The sequence below is a fragment of the Scophthalmus maximus genome, chromosome 15, assembly GCF_022379125.1.
Source record: "Scophthalmus maximus strain ysfricsl-2021 chromosome 15, ASM2237912v1, whole genome shotgun sequence".
In the NCBI taxonomy this organism is placed as follows: domain Eukaryota; kingdom Metazoa; phylum Chordata; class Actinopteri; order Pleuronectiformes; family Scophthalmidae; genus Scophthalmus; species Scophthalmus maximus.
Genome location: NC_061529.1, coordinates 9,539,955 through 9,562,881, shown reverse-complemented (window position 1 = coordinate 9,562,881; position 22,927 = coordinate 9,539,955). Strand labels below are relative to the sequence as shown.

The 22,927-nt window shown below is 42.7% G+C and overlaps 2 protein-coding genes across 5 annotated transcripts in view; one reads left to right on the top strand and one right to left on the bottom strand.

The window, feature by feature from the left end:
• Positions 1-2,729, top strand: part of LOC118285891 (brain-enriched guanylate kinase-associated protein) — a 36,731-nt gene extending 34,002 nt beyond the window's left edge. For all 3 annotated transcript variants that reach the window (XM_035609824.2, XM_035609826.2, XM_047337569.1), the window contains exon 7: positions 541-2,729. In XM_035609824.2, the coding sequence (XP_035465717.1) occupies positions 541-2,079 (1,539 nt within the window). In that variant the 3' untranslated portion in view covers positions 2,080-2,729. The remainder of the gene's footprint in view (positions 1-540) is intronic.
• The window catches only part of wdr25 (WD repeat domain 25), a 30,612-nt gene extending 7,765 nt beyond the window's left edge, over positions 1-22,847 (bottom strand). The window contains exons 1-8 of one of the 2 annotated variants that reach the window (XM_035609829.2): positions 22,708-22,847; positions 22,126-22,255; positions 21,297-22,018; positions 16,827-16,974; positions 9,938-10,068; positions 8,628-8,798; positions 7,908-8,048; positions 6,423-6,673 (exon numbers count right to left, since the gene is read on the bottom strand). In XM_035609829.2, the coding sequence (XP_035465722.1) occupies positions 6,452-6,673; positions 7,908-8,048; positions 8,628-8,798; positions 9,938-10,068; positions 16,827-16,974; positions 21,297-22,010 (1,527 nt within the window). In that variant the 5' untranslated portion in view covers positions 22,011-22,018; positions 22,126-22,255; positions 22,708-22,847 and the 3' untranslated portion in view covers positions 6,423-6,451. Of the gene's footprint in view, positions 1-3,907; positions 6,674-7,907; positions 8,049-8,627; positions 8,799-9,937; positions 10,069-16,826; positions 16,975-21,296; positions 22,019-22,125; positions 22,256-22,707 lie in introns of those variants that run through there. The other variant, XM_035609828.2, reaches the window with a different exon arrangement.
• Between the last annotated feature and the right edge of the window lie 80 nt (positions 22,848-22,927).

Sequence of the window (22,927 nt, the reverse complement as noted above, 5' to 3'; positions counted from 1 at the left end):
GACTTCTGAGCTTTTCTAGTCTTATCGACCGCTCAGGGCCGTCACATTCATACACTGCTGGCACAGCTGTTATGTTTTCTTGCCCAGGGACACTTGGGCATGCAGACTGGGGAATGCTCGGATCACATCCCCAACCTTCTGGTTTGTGGACGATGATCCTTTCTAACCTCCTGAGCCACAGCCAGTTTTGAGGACAAAGAAAATAAATAAATGGATGGGCAATTATCTGAAAAGTTCATTACAGGGGCTATTGTGAGATACATAAAAGGCTCTGGCCTTTGCAAGAATTTCTTACTTTCTAAATCAGAGCTATAGACTAAAATCCTCAGGACAGTTCATAGAATATGTCTGAGGAAGAGTTGGTTGCATAAATAATTAAGAAAAAGCTGTTGAGGAATTCATTTTTTTAGGGACCTTTATAGGCAAAATCTGACTTCTTCAACATTCACACTTTCAACAAAAAAACATCTGTGTTGGTTTTCATTTTAATTTCCCTTGTTCATCAAGCTTATTTTGTCTCTTTGCATATCTGTCTCCCAGCTGCCAGTGGATTTACAGGAACGAATTAGTTCCCACATGGAGAAACATAATCGGGGCAGCGGGGCCACCATGGCAATGTGCCACTCCAATTACACTGACGCCGTGCCCACCTCCGTAATTGCCAAGGTCCTGGAGAAGCCAGAACCTGGAAGCAGCTGCCCTGTAACACGCTCAGCAAGCCCACTGCCGCAAGATGGAGACTTTCTTACAGGAACAGGAAGCACTGATCACCTGAACCGCCGCGTTGCATATAAAACATCTGACCTGTACTGCAGCGATACAGCACTCTACTGCCCTGAGCGATGGCAAGAAACAGAGCGCAGGCAGAGCGTCGACCTTCACGGCACCGGGCTGCTTCAACTCCACACCCAGAACTCGACTGATAGCAACCCAGACGAAGAGGCCTACCACTCTGGAAGTTTCTCCCACCATGAACGTCAATCCTCCTTCCAGCAACATCAGGAGTTTGGGACTGGTAGCCTCCCTGCTTCCAGCTCCTACTCGAGCTTCAGCCTTGCGTCAGACGAGAAGGGAGGAGTAAGTGGTGGGTGTGGGCGCACTGCCAGCAGCACCTTATCCTCTTCCCACCAGGGACTCTATATGGACTGGCGAGATGGTGGCATTGGGGATTATGAGCACAAAAGCATGTCTTCGTATGATAAAGACAGCCCAAGTTTCCCCAAGTCCCACAGCATCCAGCACATGGCAACCACCAGGAGCCCGCAAAAGGGTCCCTCACCATCGTACACTAGGACGGCTTCTTGCTTCAGTGAACCATACAACTCCAGCTCCCTCCGTCTGGCCTCGTCTCACAGTATGGGGTCCACGTCTGCACTGGGCCAAGATCGTGACAGAGCTCTGGACAGTCGAGGTGACGTCCGGGTCCCTGAGGATGACCTGAGCAGCCGGTGGAGACAGCTCAGTGTGGAAGACATCAACACCGTCTCATCTTCCTACCGCAACATCACAGGGCGGGCCTCTCCGTACAGTTTCTCCGAGCACCACTTTGCCATGGGGCCCTCCAATAAGGTCAAGGGATCTCTCTACAGCAGCTTCCAAGATGGAGATGACGTCTTCCATAGCCGCATGTTGGACCAGTGCTTTGCTGTGGGTCCCCCTTCGCCCAGCCGCAGTCCCAAACCGATGGAGCACCACAAGCAGGAGAAAACGTCTGTTTTGTATAGAGCCAAGGACGACAGTCAGGACTCAGAGTGCAGTCTGTTCCTCTCAGGGAGCTCCAAAGACAAGGAGAGTAGTGTGGGGGCGACGGCAAGCTGCGCCAAGAAGGACTATGTAAATCTGAGCGCAGACAGCTCTGCTGAGTCCTTACATCATAGCTCCCTCGAGGCCTCAAGTCTTCAATACTACCCGAGCCCTCGGCCGAGCGTCCGTCCTCGCCCGAGCTCCAGCTCTGCCCTCAGTGTCGGCCCCGCACTTCCAAAGAAGACCTCTCCAAGATACCAAAAATTTGGCAGCACGGGACTGACGAGGAAAGACAGTTTGACCAAGGCACAGCTGTACGGTACACTACTGAACTGAACAAGCCACGAGAGGTTTTCATTTCATGCATGATGATGATGATGATTCATAACTTACTCTACTGTATGTCTCCCTGCAGCGAACATACTTGGTATGATGGGGTATTAGTATGTTGCTGTTTTATGTATCTCTTAGCCAAGGCACGTTTCATGAAGCCTGCAACGGTTTTTCTATTGTATGTCAAACAGTGTAGCTACCTGACACCAGCTATTCAGTGTTTTTAGTGATGATGATGATAATTAGAGCTCCGGGGATCATTTTTAGCACAAACCCATAAACAGTTTGCTATTTTTTGGTGTCAAGTACCGCAAGTAAAATAGAAAAAGGCCATTAATTCTTGCTCTAACATATACAGTACAGATAATGGACTAAAGTGTGTGTAATGGACCGACATGAATTACTCATGTTAGGGAGAGTTTATCTATTATAAAGTGGACCCTGCTAATTACAGGCTGTTAAAAAATATTCTCTAATTTCTCTTAAAGAAAACGCATGCTGTATAATGCATATAACTATGATGGAAAAACACATTTCCAGTGGAAATTGTTGTTCTTAAGCCCCTCTAAGAAGGGTTTAAGGCATATTTTTCAATTGGCTGCATAAAAGGTATTAAAAATGGATTTTAGCTAGTTTTCACATGTTAACAAAATTAACATTCATTCATTCATTCATCGTCTACCGCTTTATCCATTTAAGGGTCGCGGGGGGTCGCTGGAGCCAATCCCAGCTAACATTGAGCGAGAGGCGGGGTACACCCTGGACAGGACGCCAGCCTATCACAGGGCCACACACAGAGACGGACAACCATTCACTCTCACATTCACACCTACGGTCAATTTAGAGTTTCCAATGAACCTAACCCCATTCTGCATGTCTTTGGACTGTGGGAGGAAGCCGGAGAACCCGGAGAGAACCCACACATACACGGGGAGAACATGCAAACTCCACACAGAAAGGCCCTGGTTGAACCGGGAGTCGAACCCAGAACCTTCTTGCTGTGAGGCGAAGGTGCTAACCACTACACCACCGTGCAGCCTCAAAATTAACATGATGATTTTATTTGTATGAATAATAGTTATATTATATACAGTATGAACCTATAAAAATGTATGTTGCCAGAAATGTACAAATAAATTAATGTACACATTCAGTAGAAATGATTATACATAAATTAAGGAGTAATACCATGAGGATCCAGATATGAGCTGCCAAGATTTCTAGACGTATTCAGCTGGAATTCATCTTATTTTTTTTATATCAAAGCAAGATGAAATCTGAGGCTGAATTGCACAGTAGTTAGAGGAATGTCAGGAAACTTGTGAAATTGCCTTAATCCTGTTCAGTGGACTAAACGGTCTCCTTTACAGTATCTGACAACTGTGCACATAGTCTATATCTGATGTATTGTTAATGTACGTATACACTACTGCTACTGTCACTACTGTTACTACCTACAGCGTATGTTCTTCCTGTCAGATAACACACACACACACACAAACAAAAACACCGGCCATTTTCTTGGAGGAGGAATAAGTCTGTTCTTAGATTGAGGATTGTCTTTCAGTGGAGATCTCCATTGCAATTTGTGTAAATTGTAGAGGACGAGGATTAATCCCCGTCTGCAAATCTGGCGCGTGCAGCCCAACTCCACCAGCCTCCTCATCACCCTTGGCACCAGTAACACAAACCAAAAACAAAAGTGCTGGTTTTAGTTTTTCAGCAGAGACTAATTGGAAAAACTCTCCAGGCAAGCTAGCAGATCTGCAAAGTATGCACAAAATGGGGAAAGGAAAGTGAACAGTAGAAAAGAAACAAAAACAAAAACTCATTCAAGACAAAAATGTACAGTCAGTGTTGTTTTTACACCAGCATGCTCAGTTAGGCATAGAAAACACTGTGAAAATAGACGGCGTGCATATATCTACAGTGCGTACATACATAGAAAGTGGCAAAGACTCGCTGAACCTGTCTTTGTAAGTCCTGTACCAATTGTTAAGCAGAAGTCGCCCTGCTACCCCACATTAATTCTACAAGCTAATGTTACGAGTATAGATGGGGACAAAAGTACAACATTAAATACGGTATGTCTGTGCAGAAGTTTTTGGCATGACAGATTTTGAAGGATTTCTTCTTGCCTGTGTAGCTCTATAAATCTGAGAGGAATGGTGACAGGGATAAGCTAAACAGGAGCTGAGCTTTGCCATCGAGTGGGGTTTTTTGTTGAACGCCCTGCTTCTTCTACCTCTCCCATTCCTGCAGATCTGGATACTGGCTTAAAGCTGTTTATACAGATTTCAAAACTGCATCTATTCTTTTTGACCTTGTGACATAATGTATAAAAAGAGATATAGATACTGCATACACACTCGCTATTACACCTAGACTCTTTTTTTATTCTGTTTTCGGTTGATGTTATATTTATTGAATGTTTTGACCCTGAATGAAGAGGAGAAGTGTTTCTGTCCTACCTCCTGCCCTGTTCCAACAACAACAGGCCAGCTGTCTAAATGTTGACATGATTGTCCGTCTGATGCATGGTTATATATTTTTGCTGTATGTTTATTTACTTAATAAAGATGGGTGTTGGGAAATACATCGCAGACTTCCAGAAATCATTTTACTTTTTCAAGGACGTTGAACCTTGGAGATCCTAGATATTGGGGATGGCTGCAGTTACTTTTTAAATAAATTTCATGGATGACAAGTTCTGTCTACATCAGCACTTTTAATGCATTTCCTGCAATTCAAATTGGTGCACGAGATTCATTGGTGTATGAATCTCATGTCACTTTATTTATTTTTTCCTTAGTTTCTTAGATGTGGACGTTTGTTGTTCTGTCAAGATACGATATTCATTCCAATATCCAGTTCAATTTTCTGCTCTTTTGCAAAGGTCAGCATGGAGCAGTGATTAGCTAGGGAAGTGTTGAACCTTGTCTTAAGTGTATTTGTTTTTACTTTTTTATGCCTTGTTATGTCTTCCATCATGGCCCGACTCCCTCTGTTCCCTTTAGAACAAATTTCTATTGAGTTTCAAGGAATAAAAATTTTTGTGACTGAAAGATTATAACTGCCGTAGGCGAAAATCGTCTGAAGTAATTTTCCCAAAAGATCCTTCCTCATACTCTACAAACAGTCAATATAACACTTTTTGTCTTTAACTTCCTCTTATCATCTTAATAATTAATGGAATGACCTCCGGTTAGTGAAAAATTAACAATCAGGATACTTACCATCAAGGAAATCCATTCCATTTCTTTCCTGAGGAGGTTCTCAAAATTAAAAACTCTCTTCCCTGACATGTATGACATGGGTTTTTAACACCAATTTTCTTCTAGACTTGTTAGCAACACAAAAGAGCAGCAGTTTCCACAAGTGTGGAATTGCTTAGTGATCCTTCACAATGTCAGTTTAACTTTTATTGACCATAAACAACCGCCGCAGGGGCCGGAAAAAGGCGAAAAAAGTATTGAGCCATTAGAAGTTGCCTTACAGCTTAACAGCAATGTGTATTTTAAGGACTGTTCCACTAGATACTGAATAAAGATTATGAGCTTCTGTCTGCACTCTGCTGCTCCGTTGTTGACTGGCAGGGTGGTGGAAGAACCTGGCAGTGCTTTGACAGACGTCAGCCTGCTTTTAGTTTTTTTTGTTTAAAGATCTTTGGTTGTCTCGGCAATGCTCTAAGCTGTCAGTGAAAAGGGAAAGTCATATCGGAGCCAACGAGAACAAAAAGGCAAAGAGGACAGTGATGTGTGTGCAGAATTCTCAATGAAAAACACGTCTGATTAGAAAATGCCCTAAGACATGTTTTTCTTTTTGTACATGTTATTCTTTTTGTAGCAACATAATAATGACGATTGTGATGTCCCCTGGCTGTATTTGGAGTGGAAAGCCGACTATAAAAGCATTGAGGTGGTGTGTGTGTGCGCAGCGAGACAGCTTCCCCACCGCCTACCACTTTAGATAAAACTCACAACAATAGTTCACTCTTTGAACTGTAAAGAAACTTCCTTTGATCTCCTGCAGTGTGACTTTCCTGATTTCGGGATATTAAAACAATGCGAGATGGGCCAAATATGAATAACACGCATATCCAATAGTGATGGTTCTTGTGCCAGTATCAGTTCATATCAATGGTAACGAGAATGTGGGTGGTTTTAAAATAATATGAAGCACTACAAAATACACAGTGTGGAAAAAAACTGTTTTTCAAAAGGCGTAGAAAGAAGTTCTTATCCTCTTATGCCAAGAGATTACGTGGGACAAAGTCTTGAAAAGGGTTGTGCGCATGAGTTGCTAGTTTATTGTAGTCTGTATCTTGGCAAACCTGCTTTTTTTACCGTGCCGTATTTACTTGGTCGTCCAGTCCTCAGTGCCAGACTTTGATTTCACCAGCCCAGTCGCAGGTGGCCGCGGTTGCTGGCAGGATGGGATGCTGAGCCACACACAAACAGGGCTGCCTGTGGGCGTGGACGGCGTGCAGCATCCGGGTGTTGTGGTAGTCGTAGAAGTGAGCAGAGCCCGTGGCGCTCCCTGAGGCCAGTATAGTTCCATCCGGAGAAAACTCAGACTTCACTGCATATCCCTCCACCTGGGGGAAACAAAAATATAAATAATATTGGGTATTATATCGATGTTAGCAGCGTGACAAAATGCCAGTACAATAGGTGCATCTTGAGCCAGTAGATTTCTAGACTAGGGCAGCTGAAATGTTAAAGAAATAGAGTGCATGTGATGAGTCGTTTGCCAGTTCAGTGTTTGGAACAGAAGAATAAAACTGTGTTGGTGAAGCTGAGATGCACTTCCCTCTCCCTCACTCTCACCTCTGGGTGCTCATTGAGCAACTACTTCTTTGTGTTGTTCAGATTCTAGGTGTGAATGTATTTGGAACAGGGTGTTCATGGAAAAGAGAAGTTGTGCTTACTAAGTAGACCCAAATCCAAGTGGCTCTATGTAGCTTGCAGAGTTGGATGGTGTCACTATAGCTATTTTCAGGAATTTGCAGGAGATTCTCCAAGTCAGACGAGTTCACAAACATCAGAAAAATCTGATCTTATTCTGGTTGGAGCATGCAGGAGGCAGGACATTAACACGTCCGCTCGCTTGCTGTGAATCTTCCAGAAATTCCTGTATTCATGTATTCTCGCGTGGGGTCAAGGAGACATTTTCCATTTTTACCCAGAGACGAGCAGGAACAAGTTGAGGAAAATGTCTGGACTTCAGTGCCTTCATGCCTGAAAGCAGCTTTAATTTCTCACTGTTGCCGGGCAAGAAAACAGTGGGAAGCTTGACTGACTGGTCTAACGCAGACACTGAAGCCTCATTGCTTTAGCTGGAGTTTAGAACAGATGGAGGACAGATGTTAGATATTGTTCTCCATATATTCCACTGGATCTCAGCAGGACCAGTTTAGAGAGGAGAAATTATTACGGCGACCCATAACTCTCCCATGTATCAATGAGCAAGTCAGAGAGACTGGGGGAAAAATATCTGATCATATCTTTCAAAATATTTGTCATCATCAATAGATGAGTGATAGTTGTGACAGTGAATATTTTTCTGATTAAAGTAAAGGATGTGTGATATACAGTAGGTTAATGAACCTTGCTATGGACACATGTACACTGTTAGATGCATTTGCTTCCAGTAAAGAGAACATGAAAGAGGATGAAAAATGAAATATTAGTCTTGTCTGTTTTGTCGATTTTTAATGTTGTGGGGAAAAAACAGGATGTGTGTGTGTGTGTGTTGCCGTTTACATCCGAATTCTGTATTGATCAGGCCCCGCGTGCGTCCCCGTCCCAGAGGCAACAGTCGTTACTGACCTTGTGTCCCTCGTATCGCCGCCTCTTGTTCATCCTATAGGGCCGCTGAGAGGAGAACACTGCCATGTAGTCCCCGTTGGTCTGGGCGACAAAGGAATCCTCCAGTGGGTGGAGCGCCAGGCTGGGGCACGTGTACCTCTCCTGGTGGCCAAACGAGGGGAAGGGGAAAATCCAGAGGGTAAATGAATTCACTATTTGACCTTTTCTCGCTGTTAATAACCGCAGAGTCGGTCGCATGTTAACTAGTCTATTAATTTGAAAAGCCTCATGTTCTGAGGTGCAGTGTTTCCACAAAGTAACAGAAACACTTGCTGTGGTCATTGCACAGCGGGTATGGAGAATTTGCAGTGTCTTCTGACACTTCCTGTAGCGTAAAATAAAATCTCAATTCAGCTCGAGAAACAGATTCAGAAATGAGAATTTATTCAGCACCGAAAAAAAGCACAAAGGTTATTGAAAACATTTTCAAAACAGGAGGCAGTCAGTAGAGCACACACTTCTTTTGCACTGTTGCATCTGTGAAATTATGGCAGTTTCACATGCATCATTACAAACTTGTTTCACACCAGGAGGTTCACACAGTTTCAGGAATGTACTGTACCTGAGATGTGATTCGCTTGTCAAAATTCCAACTGCTCTTCAGTCTTTTAGCTAATATCTTTAACATTTAGGGCCAATCGTCCCCTTCTTTCTTATTCACACAGACACAGATTCCCTTACCTGGTATATCTGGTTGGAGACCTTGGCCGTGGTCTGAAAGTCCCAGGCGATGAGGGTTCGGTCCGCAGAGTCTCTGCTCACGCAGTCGGAACTTGTTATGAAGTCCACACCTCCTCTCAGAAACAGAATGTCCAAGGTCTGCTGGATCCCCGCTTTGTACATTTTCACCATCTGGACACGGACGGACGGACACACACACACACACACACACACAGAATAAGAATCAAACTCTCTTTCCTCAAACTCAAAAAAAAAAATGGAGAAATGCAGTTGAAACAACAATGTGCGGGGAAAAATTAACAGCACACTGCTTTTTTTTTAAAAATACACATTGTTAGCTATACACCTATTGTACACTTTATTGACACCTGTGTTTGCTCAGCCAGTCTTATCAGATCGGATTTTTTCCGGGTGTTTGATGGGATCAGGTTGAATTTCAGAGCCACTGAGCCAGTAGCAAGCAGCGACATGATTCACTGGGCAATTTAACTTTCGACCCCGATATGTCTGCAACGGCTCCTTCTGGTTTGTGACCAAACTTTTAAATATTGCTCTTTAAAAAGTGTTTCAGCATAACGAGGCAGAGCAATCTCCTCAGTCATCCAGTTCTACCTCGTGAGTCTTTTTGACAAGGCTGTTTACGGTCGTACCTGTGAATGGGTGAACTGGTCTCAGCGTTTTTATTTTAATCTAGTGAGGTAATTTCACTCTGGTGCAAAAGAAAACCCAACAACAACAACAACAACACACAACCTAAGGGCTGAGACTGAAAGGCAGCCAGGACGCTACAGAATTAACAACCTATTCGCTGTGCACTGGTCTGTGCTCACTCTGCAATATACACCGACACACACTGGCAGAGGTGATCCCTGCTGTATTAACTCTAGAACCCTGCTGGGAAACGATTCGGTTTGCCAAAGAGTGAAAAAAGAAGTACACGTGCACCTTCGGATTCTGAGGAAGTGAATAGGATTACCATATAAAACAGCCCATTAGGCTTAATAGCATTATTAGGTTGCAGCTTCGTGGGAACAATTTGAGTCCAGAAGGAAATTAAAAATTTGCTTTCAATAATTGGCGAGTTAACCTGCAGTGTTACTCCTCTGTATGAGGCGGAAAGATCCTTTAAGAAAAATATAGCAGAGAGCCAAGTGTGGACTGCCTTGCTTGTACTGGCGTGTGGGAGGGAGTTGTGAATGAGGCGCTGGCGTTCAAAGAAAACACGGCTTGGATTTATAAAAGGTCAAACAACAGTCGGTGAACCTCTGTCAATAAAAATAATAAACTTTGAGGAGGTTAATAAGTTTGACCTTGCGGCTGCGAGCGTCCCAGGCCTTGACCACCGAACTGTGACCTCCGCACAGGAAAACGTCGGGGCTGCTGGGATGCAGCGCTGCACACATCACCTTGAACTCGTTGTCCAATCTCACTATGTGCTGCCCTACACACATGAAGAAAACAAGGGAGAGAGAACGAGAAGAGAACATGATAAATGGGCGTCATGCCAGAAAAAAGTGGTGTGTTTGTTTGTATATGTGTGTGTGTGTCTGTGTGTGTGTGTGTATGTGTGTGTGTAATTCCCAAATTCACCAATGTTCTTGTAATTTGAACTTCCTTCCAGATACAAACACAATTTGTCCGTCGTCGGAGTCGTGTGAAATTAGTCTGCTGTTATTCAAATCAGGTTTTCACTAATGGATTGTATATTTCATCACTTTGAAGCAATTATAATACATAATTTACACCTTGTAATTATGTCGATATTAATCTGCAATTAAAATTATAATTCTAAATGTATTCATGTACCTGATAAATGTCTTTGTGCTGCAAACTAATGCAGATGCCTTGCACAAGAAAGCTCACAAAAGCTGTTTTCTGATCATTTACCTAAATTCCACTACTTTCTCCAGGTGACAGAGGTTTATGCTTTAACTCTCTGACCCAAGAGGCTTCTCGTCAACCTACATTCTGAACAGAGTGTTCAAAAAACAATCTTCCTTGGTTTATATAATTCCTTGTGAAGCACCCATTCGATTCCTGAGCAGTAAAGATGGTGTGTAATTAAATTGTGCCACTGCCTTTGCTGATAAACAAGGCAATTCAAAAACAAGATCACTGACTAAATCGTACTGTAAGCTGCTGCTGAAGATAGCGTTCCCAACTCAGAGCACCTTCTGAAATTCACAAGGGAATGAAGTAGAAATTTCAAAAAGAGGAGAGAAGCTTTCTGCGATGGTCCCAGATCAGAGGCAGGTGACACGCTTGTTTAAAGACTTCAGTTTTTTGCTCACCTGTTTCAGTCATTATAAGAAGCTTCACACAAGCCCATGGGAAGTTTTGTGATAAAATAAAGCCTCTAATTTTATCATTTGCTGTCAGAGGTCAGTTCAACAACTGTATGTCTGTAACTCACTCTAATGATGGTGGGTAATGGGACTGACTCCAGGTTGCCGGAGCCTGCCTGTCTTTTCCTGACAGCAGCACATCACAGAAATCAGTCTCTGAAATTCTACTTGATCTAAACACCACTCGACACAAAAAAGAAAACCTAAACTGACACTGAGACGTAGAAAAGTGAAAACCACTGTTTTGGCTGAAGGCGGCTTTATCTACTGTATATCAATTTGAAAAAATGCCACACTTAAAAACAAAAAAACAAAAACACTGAGGGGAATAAATATAATTAGGCCTGACAGGGTGCGACCAGAAATTAGTTTCCTTGGGAAACGACAAAGAAGACTACACGAGGAACCAGACTTTGAGCCAGCAGCTCTGTCGAAGGCTATGCAAAGCAGGAGCCCACAGGGTTCGACGGCTCCTCATTAATTCATCGAAGAAACAACAACAACAAAAAATAACACACACATCCAAAACAGTCTTAGGGCCACAACAAAAATGTACTTCATTACACACTTGTTCCACGATTTTCCTAACAAGTCTTTTCAGCGAAGCAGAATGAGTCACAGCTAATAAATATACAGCAAAAATTGGACCGTCTTCCACCTAATGGGGCTCCCAGACTCCGTTGCATTGATCAGAGGTTTTAACGGGCAATGTCGTCAGGCTCACACATCCTGCTTTAATTGGTTTACCCGTAGCGACATAGGAGAAGATCTGTCATCAAGGTTTTTAAAACTCATGTTTGGCAAGACGACTAAAAATAAAACAATCTTCTCGGAATTATTCGGGGCCTTGTCATGTTTTAATTAAGTAAGATTAATTAGTTTGCTTGAGAGGGGAGATAAGGGAAGACTGCAGTGATCTGTCCCCCCCTTACTGTGGTTTACTTTGTAGTCCTGTGATAGTGCCGCAGAGCTGACACGCAGTGGAGGACGGTAGGAGAGGGGGGACACTGGGGGTGATGGGGACGGCAGGGATGAGCTTCTTTAGGGCAGAGGGAAGTGGAGATGAAATGGATATACTGCCTCATTACCACATCCACCAAAGCAGGGTGCCGCCACCGCACACGGGGAAAGGGTGGGAGCACAGTGCTCGGGTTTTTTAAAAGACTATATCCAAAATAAATTTGGAAATGGTTTTAATGAGCCAGATATTTTACATAAAAAATGGTAAGGTAAGGTTCTGTAAGGTATTATTCATTATCACAAAGGGAAAGTTTTCTTGTCTCCACGCCACTGTATTAAATATCATACGGCATATTGCAGTCCATTGTCAACATCACAGTGGACCAACATACTGTTCATTAGAACTCATACAGAGAAGCAAGCTGTCGAGTGTGGGTGACTAAAAGCAATTAAAGACAGTAGTACTCCTACTTATTTCTGTTTAGTGACCTAATGGGAGGGCTGCACAGTGGTGTAGTGGTTAGTGCTGATGCCTCACGGCAAGAAGGTTCTGGGTTCACATGGAACCAACCAGGGCTTCTTTGTGGAGTGTGTGCATACAGTCCAAAGACATGTAGGTTATGTTCATTGGAGACTCTGAGGTGATGGTCGTGAACGTGAGAGTGAATGGTTGTGTGTCTCTGTATGTTGGCCCTGTGATACGATGGCGGCCTGTCCAGGGTGAACCCCGCCTCTCGCCCAATGTCCGCTGGGATTGGCTCCGCGACCCTTAATGGTATAATGGGATAAAGTGCAATAGATAATGGATAGGTGGATAACATGATGGAAGATGGGATGAATAAATTCTTATGCCGATAACGAACCGTCGGCCTGAGGGCAGCAGTTCACATTCTGATTCAAGGGTGCGTTGGGATCTTCTGTGCCTCCCTACGCACCATTTTGACACGAAAAACCTAAGGGAACAATTACCATTTCTTCTTGTCTCCTTTTAAATCATATCATGATAGAAGCACACACAGTTATGTTGAAGACATACAAAATTGTCAATGACTAATATAAGTTGTGAATGTAGCTATCACATTTTTGAAACGAGGGTCTGTTTGTATTTTCTGTCAAATAACAAGGTAAAACCTGTTTTCACCAAGCAGGTAACCGTTACAGAATAAAGCTTGCAAACTAGGTCAAAATGCAGATATGCTCGCCTTGGCAGTTGGAGTTAAGCTTCTGAGTGTGTGTGTGTGTGTGTGTGTGTGTGTGCGTGCATGCTGTATTGTCTCCAGGCGAGCACACTTAAGGCTCCTATCTTTATAAAGCCAGAAGGAGGTATTAGGGTAAAATGAAAAATGTTTTATTGAAAATGCATTCATTGTAGAAACTGTATGGTTTCATTGTTCATAAAAAAAATCAAACAATATAGGGTGTGGATATCGGTGACTAACCCCAATAAGATTTGGACTCTTGGATCATTCTTAAAAAAAAACGGTGGCAGGTGTAAGTTTTGGAGACAAAACACAAACAACACTGATGTTTTCCTGTTAACCAAATAAATGCTTCACAATAAATAACTAAAGAAAATTACAATCTATTTTTTAAAAAATCTTAACTGAGTATATTTTAGTTAGGTTTGCGCAAGTTAAAGTTACTTTGTTTAGGAGCGACTACTATAAAACATTTAAGAAAAAGCTCAGGTGATATGTCTTAAATAAAAAAAGAAGAGTGACACCTAACTTAACACCACAATGCGATTCATTATTTTGACCTTGCACTACTGTCATATATATGTTGGTGAAGCCTTTAGCTACATTCATCAAATATGATTCTGTAAAGCCAAAGTGAGGTGGAAGGGTGATGGACAATCCCACTCCAGCACTGGCACCATCTTTGTGTATTATTGGTTCTTGGAAAGCGAGGACAATCCTCCTTTCTGCCAGTGTCTGATGGGATCTGGACAAATGACTCATGTCCTGCATACACATGCATGGTCTGACACACCAACCTGTGACAGCCTGTGGGTATGCGGGAATATTTCCCCACGCCATCCTCCACCAATCAGCTTTTCCAAGGACAGCCGTGAAAGCATTGGACAACAGCTGCCACTTCACACTAATGCCCTCCAGATGAAATTCATTTATTCCACTCCCCAACTCCCACTTTCTCTGTCTCTCATTCTCCGAAATTTATTCTGCCTCTTTTGATTTCATCCTCTGTATTCTTGCTCTCCACTTACTTTCTCTCTCTCTGCATTACGCCTCTTAACCTGCGAGTTCTCCCTTATTTCTTCCTTATCCCTCTACATTGCTATTCAGCCGTGACAGCCTTCCTGTGGCCCACTAAGAGTGGATAATAGACTCTACAATCTAAAGTGGACACAGAAACAACTGCAAAGAGGCCCACACACTATTCTGATTTAGTAGGTTCTCCCAAAATTCTAATCCTGTGCAAACCTTCTGACTAATGCAGCATCTGGTTTTGACATACTGTGATGTCCAACAAGATTCCTGCTGATCGTTACAGGGCCTGCACACCTCTCTAAAGAGAGCTCAATTGAACAGAAGAGTTCCCCCGCTGTCTTCCTTGTTAGATTTAAGAGACTCTACATTACTGTGACCAGTAAGATCAAATTAATTAATTACACTCTGACATGGTGAACACTCGGCTCCTTCGGTTGCCCATCACGCCTGGTAGAGATAGTGTTAACACATATGCTGTGTGAACGTCGGAGGCGAATGTCCCTATCATAATTACACCTACACCTTCCTGCAGCACTGTCATTTTTGTCAGAAATATAAATCCTCTGGAAGGAGGACATTCATACCACATTGTGATGAGAACCACAATTATGTCAGTCTGTATTTGAAATTATTACCAGACTAATTACGCATACAGCCTGGCCTCTGTTCTCTCCGCTGATCGAGTGTGATCGGTTTTAACGTGTCAGTGCCTTAGTCGCAGCTCTACCACATTAAATTGGAACCGGAACTGAGCAGAAACTGGTCTTAAATGCCCAACTCCAATATTAATATGCAGCTAAATTTAATACTTTTCATCTCACGCTACCATAGTCATGCCGTCACAAGTGTGCGGATCATCGATCCTCAGAAACATTAAGATTTATCTCATTTTAAAACACTAATTACTATTAATAGTAGTGGGAATATGAGTAAGAATAATGTCTTTAAAAAAGGAAAGACTGCTGCTGGATTGATGTGAGAGCCTTCCAGACATCTGACAACACTTCAAAGCTGTCAGTTTGAACCTACTTGGACACCCAACTGTGCTGAGCAAAGCACTGGCAGCTACCAAAGAGAAGGCCTAAAATAAACACTTGTTTGTTTACGGTTGTAGTAGGTGACGTTCCCGTATAAGGTCATGGTGGCTGCTCCTGTGGTGTTGTATCCATTATTGATCCCTATGCTGGAGCTGCCTGTGTGTTTAATGGGCTGGCCAGGCCATTATCCGTAGGCCCTATTGGCAGTATTGACAGACGTGCTGAGAGGGGAAGTGCAAACGGCAGCAAGTCATCACAGCATTACGTTGACCCTGGAGATGTAGATGCCACAGGGCTTCAAAACAAGGTCTATTTGTGCGTTGGCTCATTTCGTTGAGCTTCCACTGTGGTCGTTTTGTGTGTGTGTAAACACACTGTCACCAAGAAGGAACAAGATACAAGATGTGAGATTACTCTCAGTGACTCTTGAATCTGAACAATTTTTCTATATATTCATCATAACGTTTTTCAAATTTCAGGTCTAGAAATTCAAAAATTGTTTCATTCTATTTGCGGAACAATCTGTTAATGACTTCCTACAGGAGTTGCTCCCACCCTTTCTGCCATGACTGTTCAACAGACGCTTTACCAGAAGAAGAACAGGGAACTTTCGTTCAGTTTGCATGTTCTCCCTGTGTCTTCCTGCTTCCTCCCACAGTCCAGAGACATGCAGATTGGGGTTATGTCAATTGGAGACTCTAAATTGACCATAGGTGTGAATGTTTTGTTTGTTGTTCATGTGTTGGCCCTATGATGGATAATGAGCCTGTGGATTTTGGCTCAAAGAGAGAGATGTGCCCCATTTTAAGAGCCATCCCCATGGAGGCAGACATGTAGCCTCCCTCCAACCTAATTCACAACCTCCCTCCCTAAATGAAACAGTCCACTGATAATTCACTCAAGTGTCACTGTAGGTTTATGGGGTCGTTACAGCAAAGAATGAAATGCAAGTATTTTCTAATAACAATAAAACGCCATCTAACGGAAGAATGTTTTGCCATCATTAATTTCCCATATACCTTTAAAATCATTAACATACACCATTATAAAGGCAGAGAAGTCGGTTGGACACCGGTGGTGCTGCAGGCTGAAGAGGAACCACTAGTTGTTTTATCGCTAAATTTAGCGAAAAGTAGCCTGAATTCCTTTGCAGTGGGATTGTCCAGCAGCTGTGATGTATTCACTCAAGAAATGGGATTGTCGAAGGTGGTGGTGCCTGAAATGGGTCACGACTACAGAGAGTGAGCTTTGCGAATTATACAATGGGTTTATAGCAGGTTTTGTGACCCAAGGCAGTTTAAAGACACACCACACATAAATTACTAAAACTAAACTTAAATTTGCAGGAAGTAAAGTTGCCAAGGAGTTTTTGCTTTCCCACAACAAGCACAACACCAATGTGCTTAGAGAAAAATGTTTGCTCAAACTGATCTCAAATAGTATAAATGTGAGGAAAATATAAAGAAACACCACTGCTGTTCTGGTTTCCTGTGGGCCGATAACCACGAATGAGAAGCACTGGACTGTGGACGAAATACAAAATTGTATCTGATGTTTAGTTCAGTTGAGGGCACAGTCACGGTGATATACTTGTGTTTGTGCTTTGTGACATTGTGGTGTTCTCACCCGTCTCCACGTCTGTGATCACACTCGTATTGTCGAATGACCCAGTGAGAAGGTGTCGCCCGCAGGGGGTCCAGCAGGCGTCACGCACAGCTCCCGAATGGCAGGTGTACACCCGGAGGCATTGTCCGCTCTCCGCTCCATCCCACACCTGCCAGCCACGAACACATTGCATCAAGCAAAAGTCACAAACATGCCTTGACAGGAGCAACAAAGCCGTCTTTTTTTTTTTTTTTTACAGACGGTGCACAAGCTGAAATAGTTCTTGAAGAAATTTGTTATTGTTCTGCCTCCACTACATGACATACAACGGTTTGTGCTACAGAACAACTTCAATTGAAAGGAACTGGTTCCCCCTTAAAAAGCAATTGTGAAATCCACAAGATCGTGAAAGTAATTTGTCCTGAGTCTTTGTAGGATACTTTTTACAAAACGTTTAACAAGCCAAAAGGAGTGAAAAGCAAAAAGTGCTGTAAATGTGCTGAAAGGCTGAAGTGTGGCACTGACCCTTGTTTCCTTTACAGCAGATGTGATGAAACAACATGCAGTGTGACATAAGGAAGCAGTGGATAGGAAGAGACATCAGACAACACTGACACACTGTGCTTCCCTTCTCATAGAACATACACAACAACAAAGGTTGGACGTTTTTTGGACGAAATTTCAAGGCAGTTTACCGAGAACCAAATGCTTCAGGTCAGACTTGGTGGCCAGCCACTCCGCTCCACTCCCCCCAAAAAAGACAAATAAATAAATAAAAACACTTCTGCCGATGCCTTTACAAACGATGAATGCAAGGTGTCCTCCGGCACTGAAAGTCCCCCCTGTGTGAATGAGAACTAGTGAATAGACAGTCTGACACTTTCTCAATGCTGACAAGGTTTCAATCTAAGCCTTCTTCAACTAAATTCCACTGTAATGAAAGCAAAATGAAAATACATTAAAGAAATGGCAATAAATGTGTACAAATCGGACGTATTTGAAGAATTTAAAAGCAAAAAAACAACCTATGTAATTTAGCAGTAAAACCAATTTAATTTGAGTGTCCGTATAAGTCCATCTCCTGTGGAGTGTAATGGCTTCACTAAAGAGCAGAGGAGAAAAGCACCCAGCTGCCTTCTGTTGTTGTGACCTCCATAACTGCACTACAGTATATAACACCTTGCTGGATGGAAATTTGATATCATGGTGCAAATAAAGTGCAAAAACAAAAGAAAAGCCGAAGCTGTTTAATGAACGAGGAGTTTTAGTCTGCCAGATCGCTCTATTGTGGATTTTTTTGTTTTTGCAGTGTTTCAAAAAGAGATCGCTTGGCAAACAGACAGGTCAAAAAAAATGTCTTTCATTAGATGCCGTGCTGATAAAGATGAATGATTTTCTGTCAGACATGTCAAAAGACAAAAGATTCTCCCTGAAGTACAGCCTGAAATCCAGTGGGTGGTCTGGACTGGTCCGGTGCCCACTGCGATGCGATATCACACTAATGATGATTTTTTTTTTTTTTTGCTTCCCTGGCTTTGCCCAGGCCCACAGAGGAACTTTGAAGATCTGCGCAGCAGATCCCTCTCTGACTCTATCTGTGTTTCATTATTAAAGATGACTCCTCCACACATTTGAAACACGCTGAAAAGCACCGTGCCACAGCTCCCACCGGAGACAGACAGTGGGGAAAGAGATGGGACAGCAGAGACGGTGACATGTCAATCAAGCAGGCAGAATTTAACAAACAGAATGCAAGAGATGCCTCCAGGGCGAAAAAAGTAAAGTAACACAGAGAGAAACAGAGACACAGAGTCACACTTCTGATTGATAAGAAGCTAAACATTAAAGAGATGCAGCCATTAATACTATTTCCATTCACTGTGGAACAAAATATGCAACTTATAGTATGATCTTACGTTTAGGGAAACGCTGCCATCTGAAGGTAACATGAAAATCTGTTGAACAGCAACAGATGATAAAATCTATAGAGTTTCACAAAAACATTCAACTAAACACAGATTTTGCCGTGTTGCTTTACGCAGGCTCCGGGACACTTTCTAATGATATACACCATTAACAACACCAATGCACAAACAGTTACAACAATCGTGTACAATGGGAGACCTGTGCATGGGTGAGAGAACGAGCGCTTGTTTATTTGCATCCCCTTTAATTTCACCGGCCACTTAACAGACACGCAGAGCGGATCTTCGCAGATGACTCATTGGGGCTTCCTAATATGCTTCCTAAATGACTCTCGGTAATTAAAACTAAATTGGTTTTCGTGTTATCAACTTAAAACTGCTGCCTTACACCTGGCGTAGTCATGGCGACAACAGTTGCAAACAGGCTGGAATAATAATGGTCTGCCTCTGCCTCTGAGGGACTGACAGACAGGATGGAGAAAGAGGAAGCCTGAATGAAGTCGGCGAAGAAAACACATTCGCAAAAAGAGAAAGTGTGAAGATTTCATGGAGTGTGCTCCCTCGCTTCTTCTACACACAACAAAAAAACAAAAAGCTGTAGTCAAAGTGCTGAAGGAAAATCATAATAAAATCTGCCGTACAATATGTCAATGAGAAAGCAATGACGGACAAGCTGTCATGATACAAGAAAAACAATGTCAGATTTTCATAACTGACCAAATAATTCTGTTCCAGGAAATCCTGGAGTGATTGTACTCATACGAAGGCAGCTGCTTCCCAAACTAAAATATTAGACTGTCTGTAAATAATGTTCAAATATACATTCTCTTCATTTTACATCTGAGACAATAACTTTGTTAATCCGTAACCATTTTTAATAATTTATTAACTGTCCAACTTTTCAGGTATGAGCCAAAAACGTTTCCATATTTCCAGCACTTCATTTGTGAGGAACTGATTGTCTTGAGTTGTGGACAATTAGTCAGTAATACAAGCAATAAGACTCGAGCTGATATAATAAGTTGATCAGCACTTTGATACCCAAGTAGAAATTTAAGTCATTTTTCAAGCGAAAATGCAAAAACACTCTCTAGCCCACGCTCTTCTGTTCTGATGTTTTTCTGCTTTTCTCTGCTTTACATAATTGTAATTTCTTTGAGATGTGGATCATCAGATCAAATAATCTATTTGAACATTTCCTCATGGTCTAATAGAAACTGTGAAGTGATTAAGAATATAATCTATAGATTACCAGAATCATTAATTAATGTAAATAAACATTAGCTGCAACCCTAAGACACTTTGGATAATAGGGAAATTGTTATGGGCAAGTTATTCTCTGCCTTTGAATAGACCCCCAAGATTAATAAATTAACCAACAAATAATCAGTGATTCTAATAATAATAATTGTAAGTTTTTTCAAGATTTATACTTAGTATAATCCATGACTAGGTCTTCTTTGGGAAAGTTAACAGGTTGACACAGAGAGAAGCTAGTTAAACACTGTTACCACAGTGTTTTCCAGGCTGAATGTGTTATTTAAAATCTTTTTAGGACTGAATGATTATCACAATTACGAATAGATCAAGCTTTTCCGACGTTGAATCACATAGTGCTTTGATAACTGAAACCTCTATGTGAAACCTGAAAATCTCTGAGCGCAGTATGAACTTTTTTGGGGGGGAAAATACTATTGTTCAAAATGGGCAAATGGCTCACAAGACAGAGATAAGTAAAAGAATACCACATCGCTCCCCTTCCTAATGGTTTCTTAGAGCAAAGGTGCAGCAGCCCGAGACAGAGAAGAAGACAAACCCTTGCATACAAAACAACAAAGACTTTTCTTCCCTCTCTCTGCGAGTCTCCACCATCTGCTCCAAACAGCCCTCTCCAGGTGCCAGGAGAGGTTGGCTACCATGCTGCTTGCACTTGTATGATTATGCAAATGATTTGATGAATATTTAAATTATTAATTATTCAGATTCCTCTCAGGATATTGGTGGGGCGGGTGATTTTGCATTTGGGACAGAAATATATTTTGTCCCTGGCAGACACCTGCATTGCTTTGACCTTTACAGTAGGGAAATGAGGGATTGCTTCCTGGTGTGGAATACCCCAAAAAATGGAGGGGGGGTATCAGAAAGATGTCCCATAAGTCTTGACATACATTCGACTGACAGTGACAGATATGATTCTAAGGAAAGAGGTTCACAGTGCCCTTATGTGTGTGAAAGTGCAAAATTTTATCTCCCTGCCTGTAACACGGTGCAAATTACACTGAATGTCAAGTAAAGCGATTATCGGGAGCACTTGGCACCTGCCTGGAACTATGCCGATAGATGGATATATGTGTTCCTGACGACCACGTGAACGTATTATGTAGCACACAACATGAAAAAGGATGAAAAATGTTATCACATGGGAAAAAAACCTTTTCACAGATTACCAAGCCAGTTATTGAGTGTACTGACTGTACAATGCAGAAATCCCTTCTTTACTCTATTTAAGTATCCATATACACATAATTTCTGAAGATAGCGATGACCCTATTGGAGCCGCCTTTACCTTGAACGTCTTGTCCATGGAGGCCGACAGCAGCAGGTGACTGCGATGAGGAACAGGACACCACTGCACGGTGTTGACCGGGCCCTGGTGGCCTCCCAGGCTCATCAGAAGCTTCCTCGGTATCCCTGCGGCGTCGAGCTTGCGAGCGAGATACGGCTTCACTCTCGCCGACACATCTGAGAGAATTTGGTTCTCCCTGCTCAGCCTCCCTGGGACCGGCCCTGCTGGACACGTTGGGTCCACAGTCCCTACCGAAGTGGCAAGTCTCTGTCTCTTGGGGATGTACGGCCTGACACCGGACGGGAGACTGTGGTGCCTTTTCGCCGGGTTCAACCCATCACCGCTGCTTTGTGGCATGTGAGGAAGAGACTGCCATGGGGGGATCTTCTCCTGAGTTGCATGTAAACTCGGAGAAGCTGCAGTGTCTCCAAAATGCTCAGATTGCGCTGACCTGCGACTACAATACTTTACCTCCCGATCAGAGCGGCTCTGTAGTGAGGAACTGCTTCTCCCTGAGGTACTTCCATGATATTCCAACAGAGTCTGGTCCGGGGTGAAACTTTGAGCGCTGGCTGTTTCCTTTGAGTCCTCACGCACTTGGTTTTGATCACGAGGTCCAGTTTGGACAGAGAGTGATGCTCCGTCCTCCGCTTGGTCCAAAGATTCACCCTCTGACTCTGAATCCTCATAGGCCACTAATGAAGACATCTTCATCAGACACTCTGTTGGGACACCAGAGGGACAACAGGTTATTCCATTAGATGCCCAAAGGTGACATCTAGTGGTTGCTTGGATTTCAAGCACCTAAAAGTAAACCTACAGTACTCACCTGTCACCAATTGTTAGATTTGTGGACATTAAAATCATCTGTCCTGGCAGCGTGACCCCAAATCAACAGATGTTTTCTTTGTGCTATTGTCACTTGTCTCTCAGCCTCCTCCAAGTGCCAGCTGAGCAGCCTGGAAGAGAAACATGAAGAAGGTAAATCCACTGTGTGTGTGTGTGGGGGGGGGTTAAGAGAAGAAGGACAGTATGATGATTGTTGCGCATTAAACGTCAATGCTACGTGCGTTGGCCTGTTCTTTCTTGTTATCCAGTCAACACAACACACACGAAAGAAAAGAAAACAAACAGCCAGATAGGTCCGTTTACTGCCTGTAGACGGACCGAACACACTGTTACAGTTACAGTTGTTTTGTTTCTTGATGTCAGTTGACTTATAAACGTTCAGGCTTGGACGGTGTCACGACAAAAACATGAAGTTTAACGATACGTCACGGTTAGTTCCTCCAGTGCTACCAGTATAGCAAAAGTAGCTAACGTTGGTCGTTGCATTTCTGACTTATAGTTATTATTTTTATTTTGTATTAAGTCAAACTACCCGGTAGATCTGCCTTCAACCATTAAATACCTGTAGTCTGGATGCAAATGCATGAAATATTTTCCACTTCTGAGCGACAACATTCAAACACTTGGTACCAACGTCCCGCAAAACCCATTTGAGTAAATGCAAAGTTTCAGAATAAAGTAAGGTTTCGCTTTGTCCCATTCATTCCAGAAGCAGTGCACCCGTAATAAAACTTTTATCTTGAAGGCAGCCGGGAAGAACACAATGACTGTCCCACCCTCTT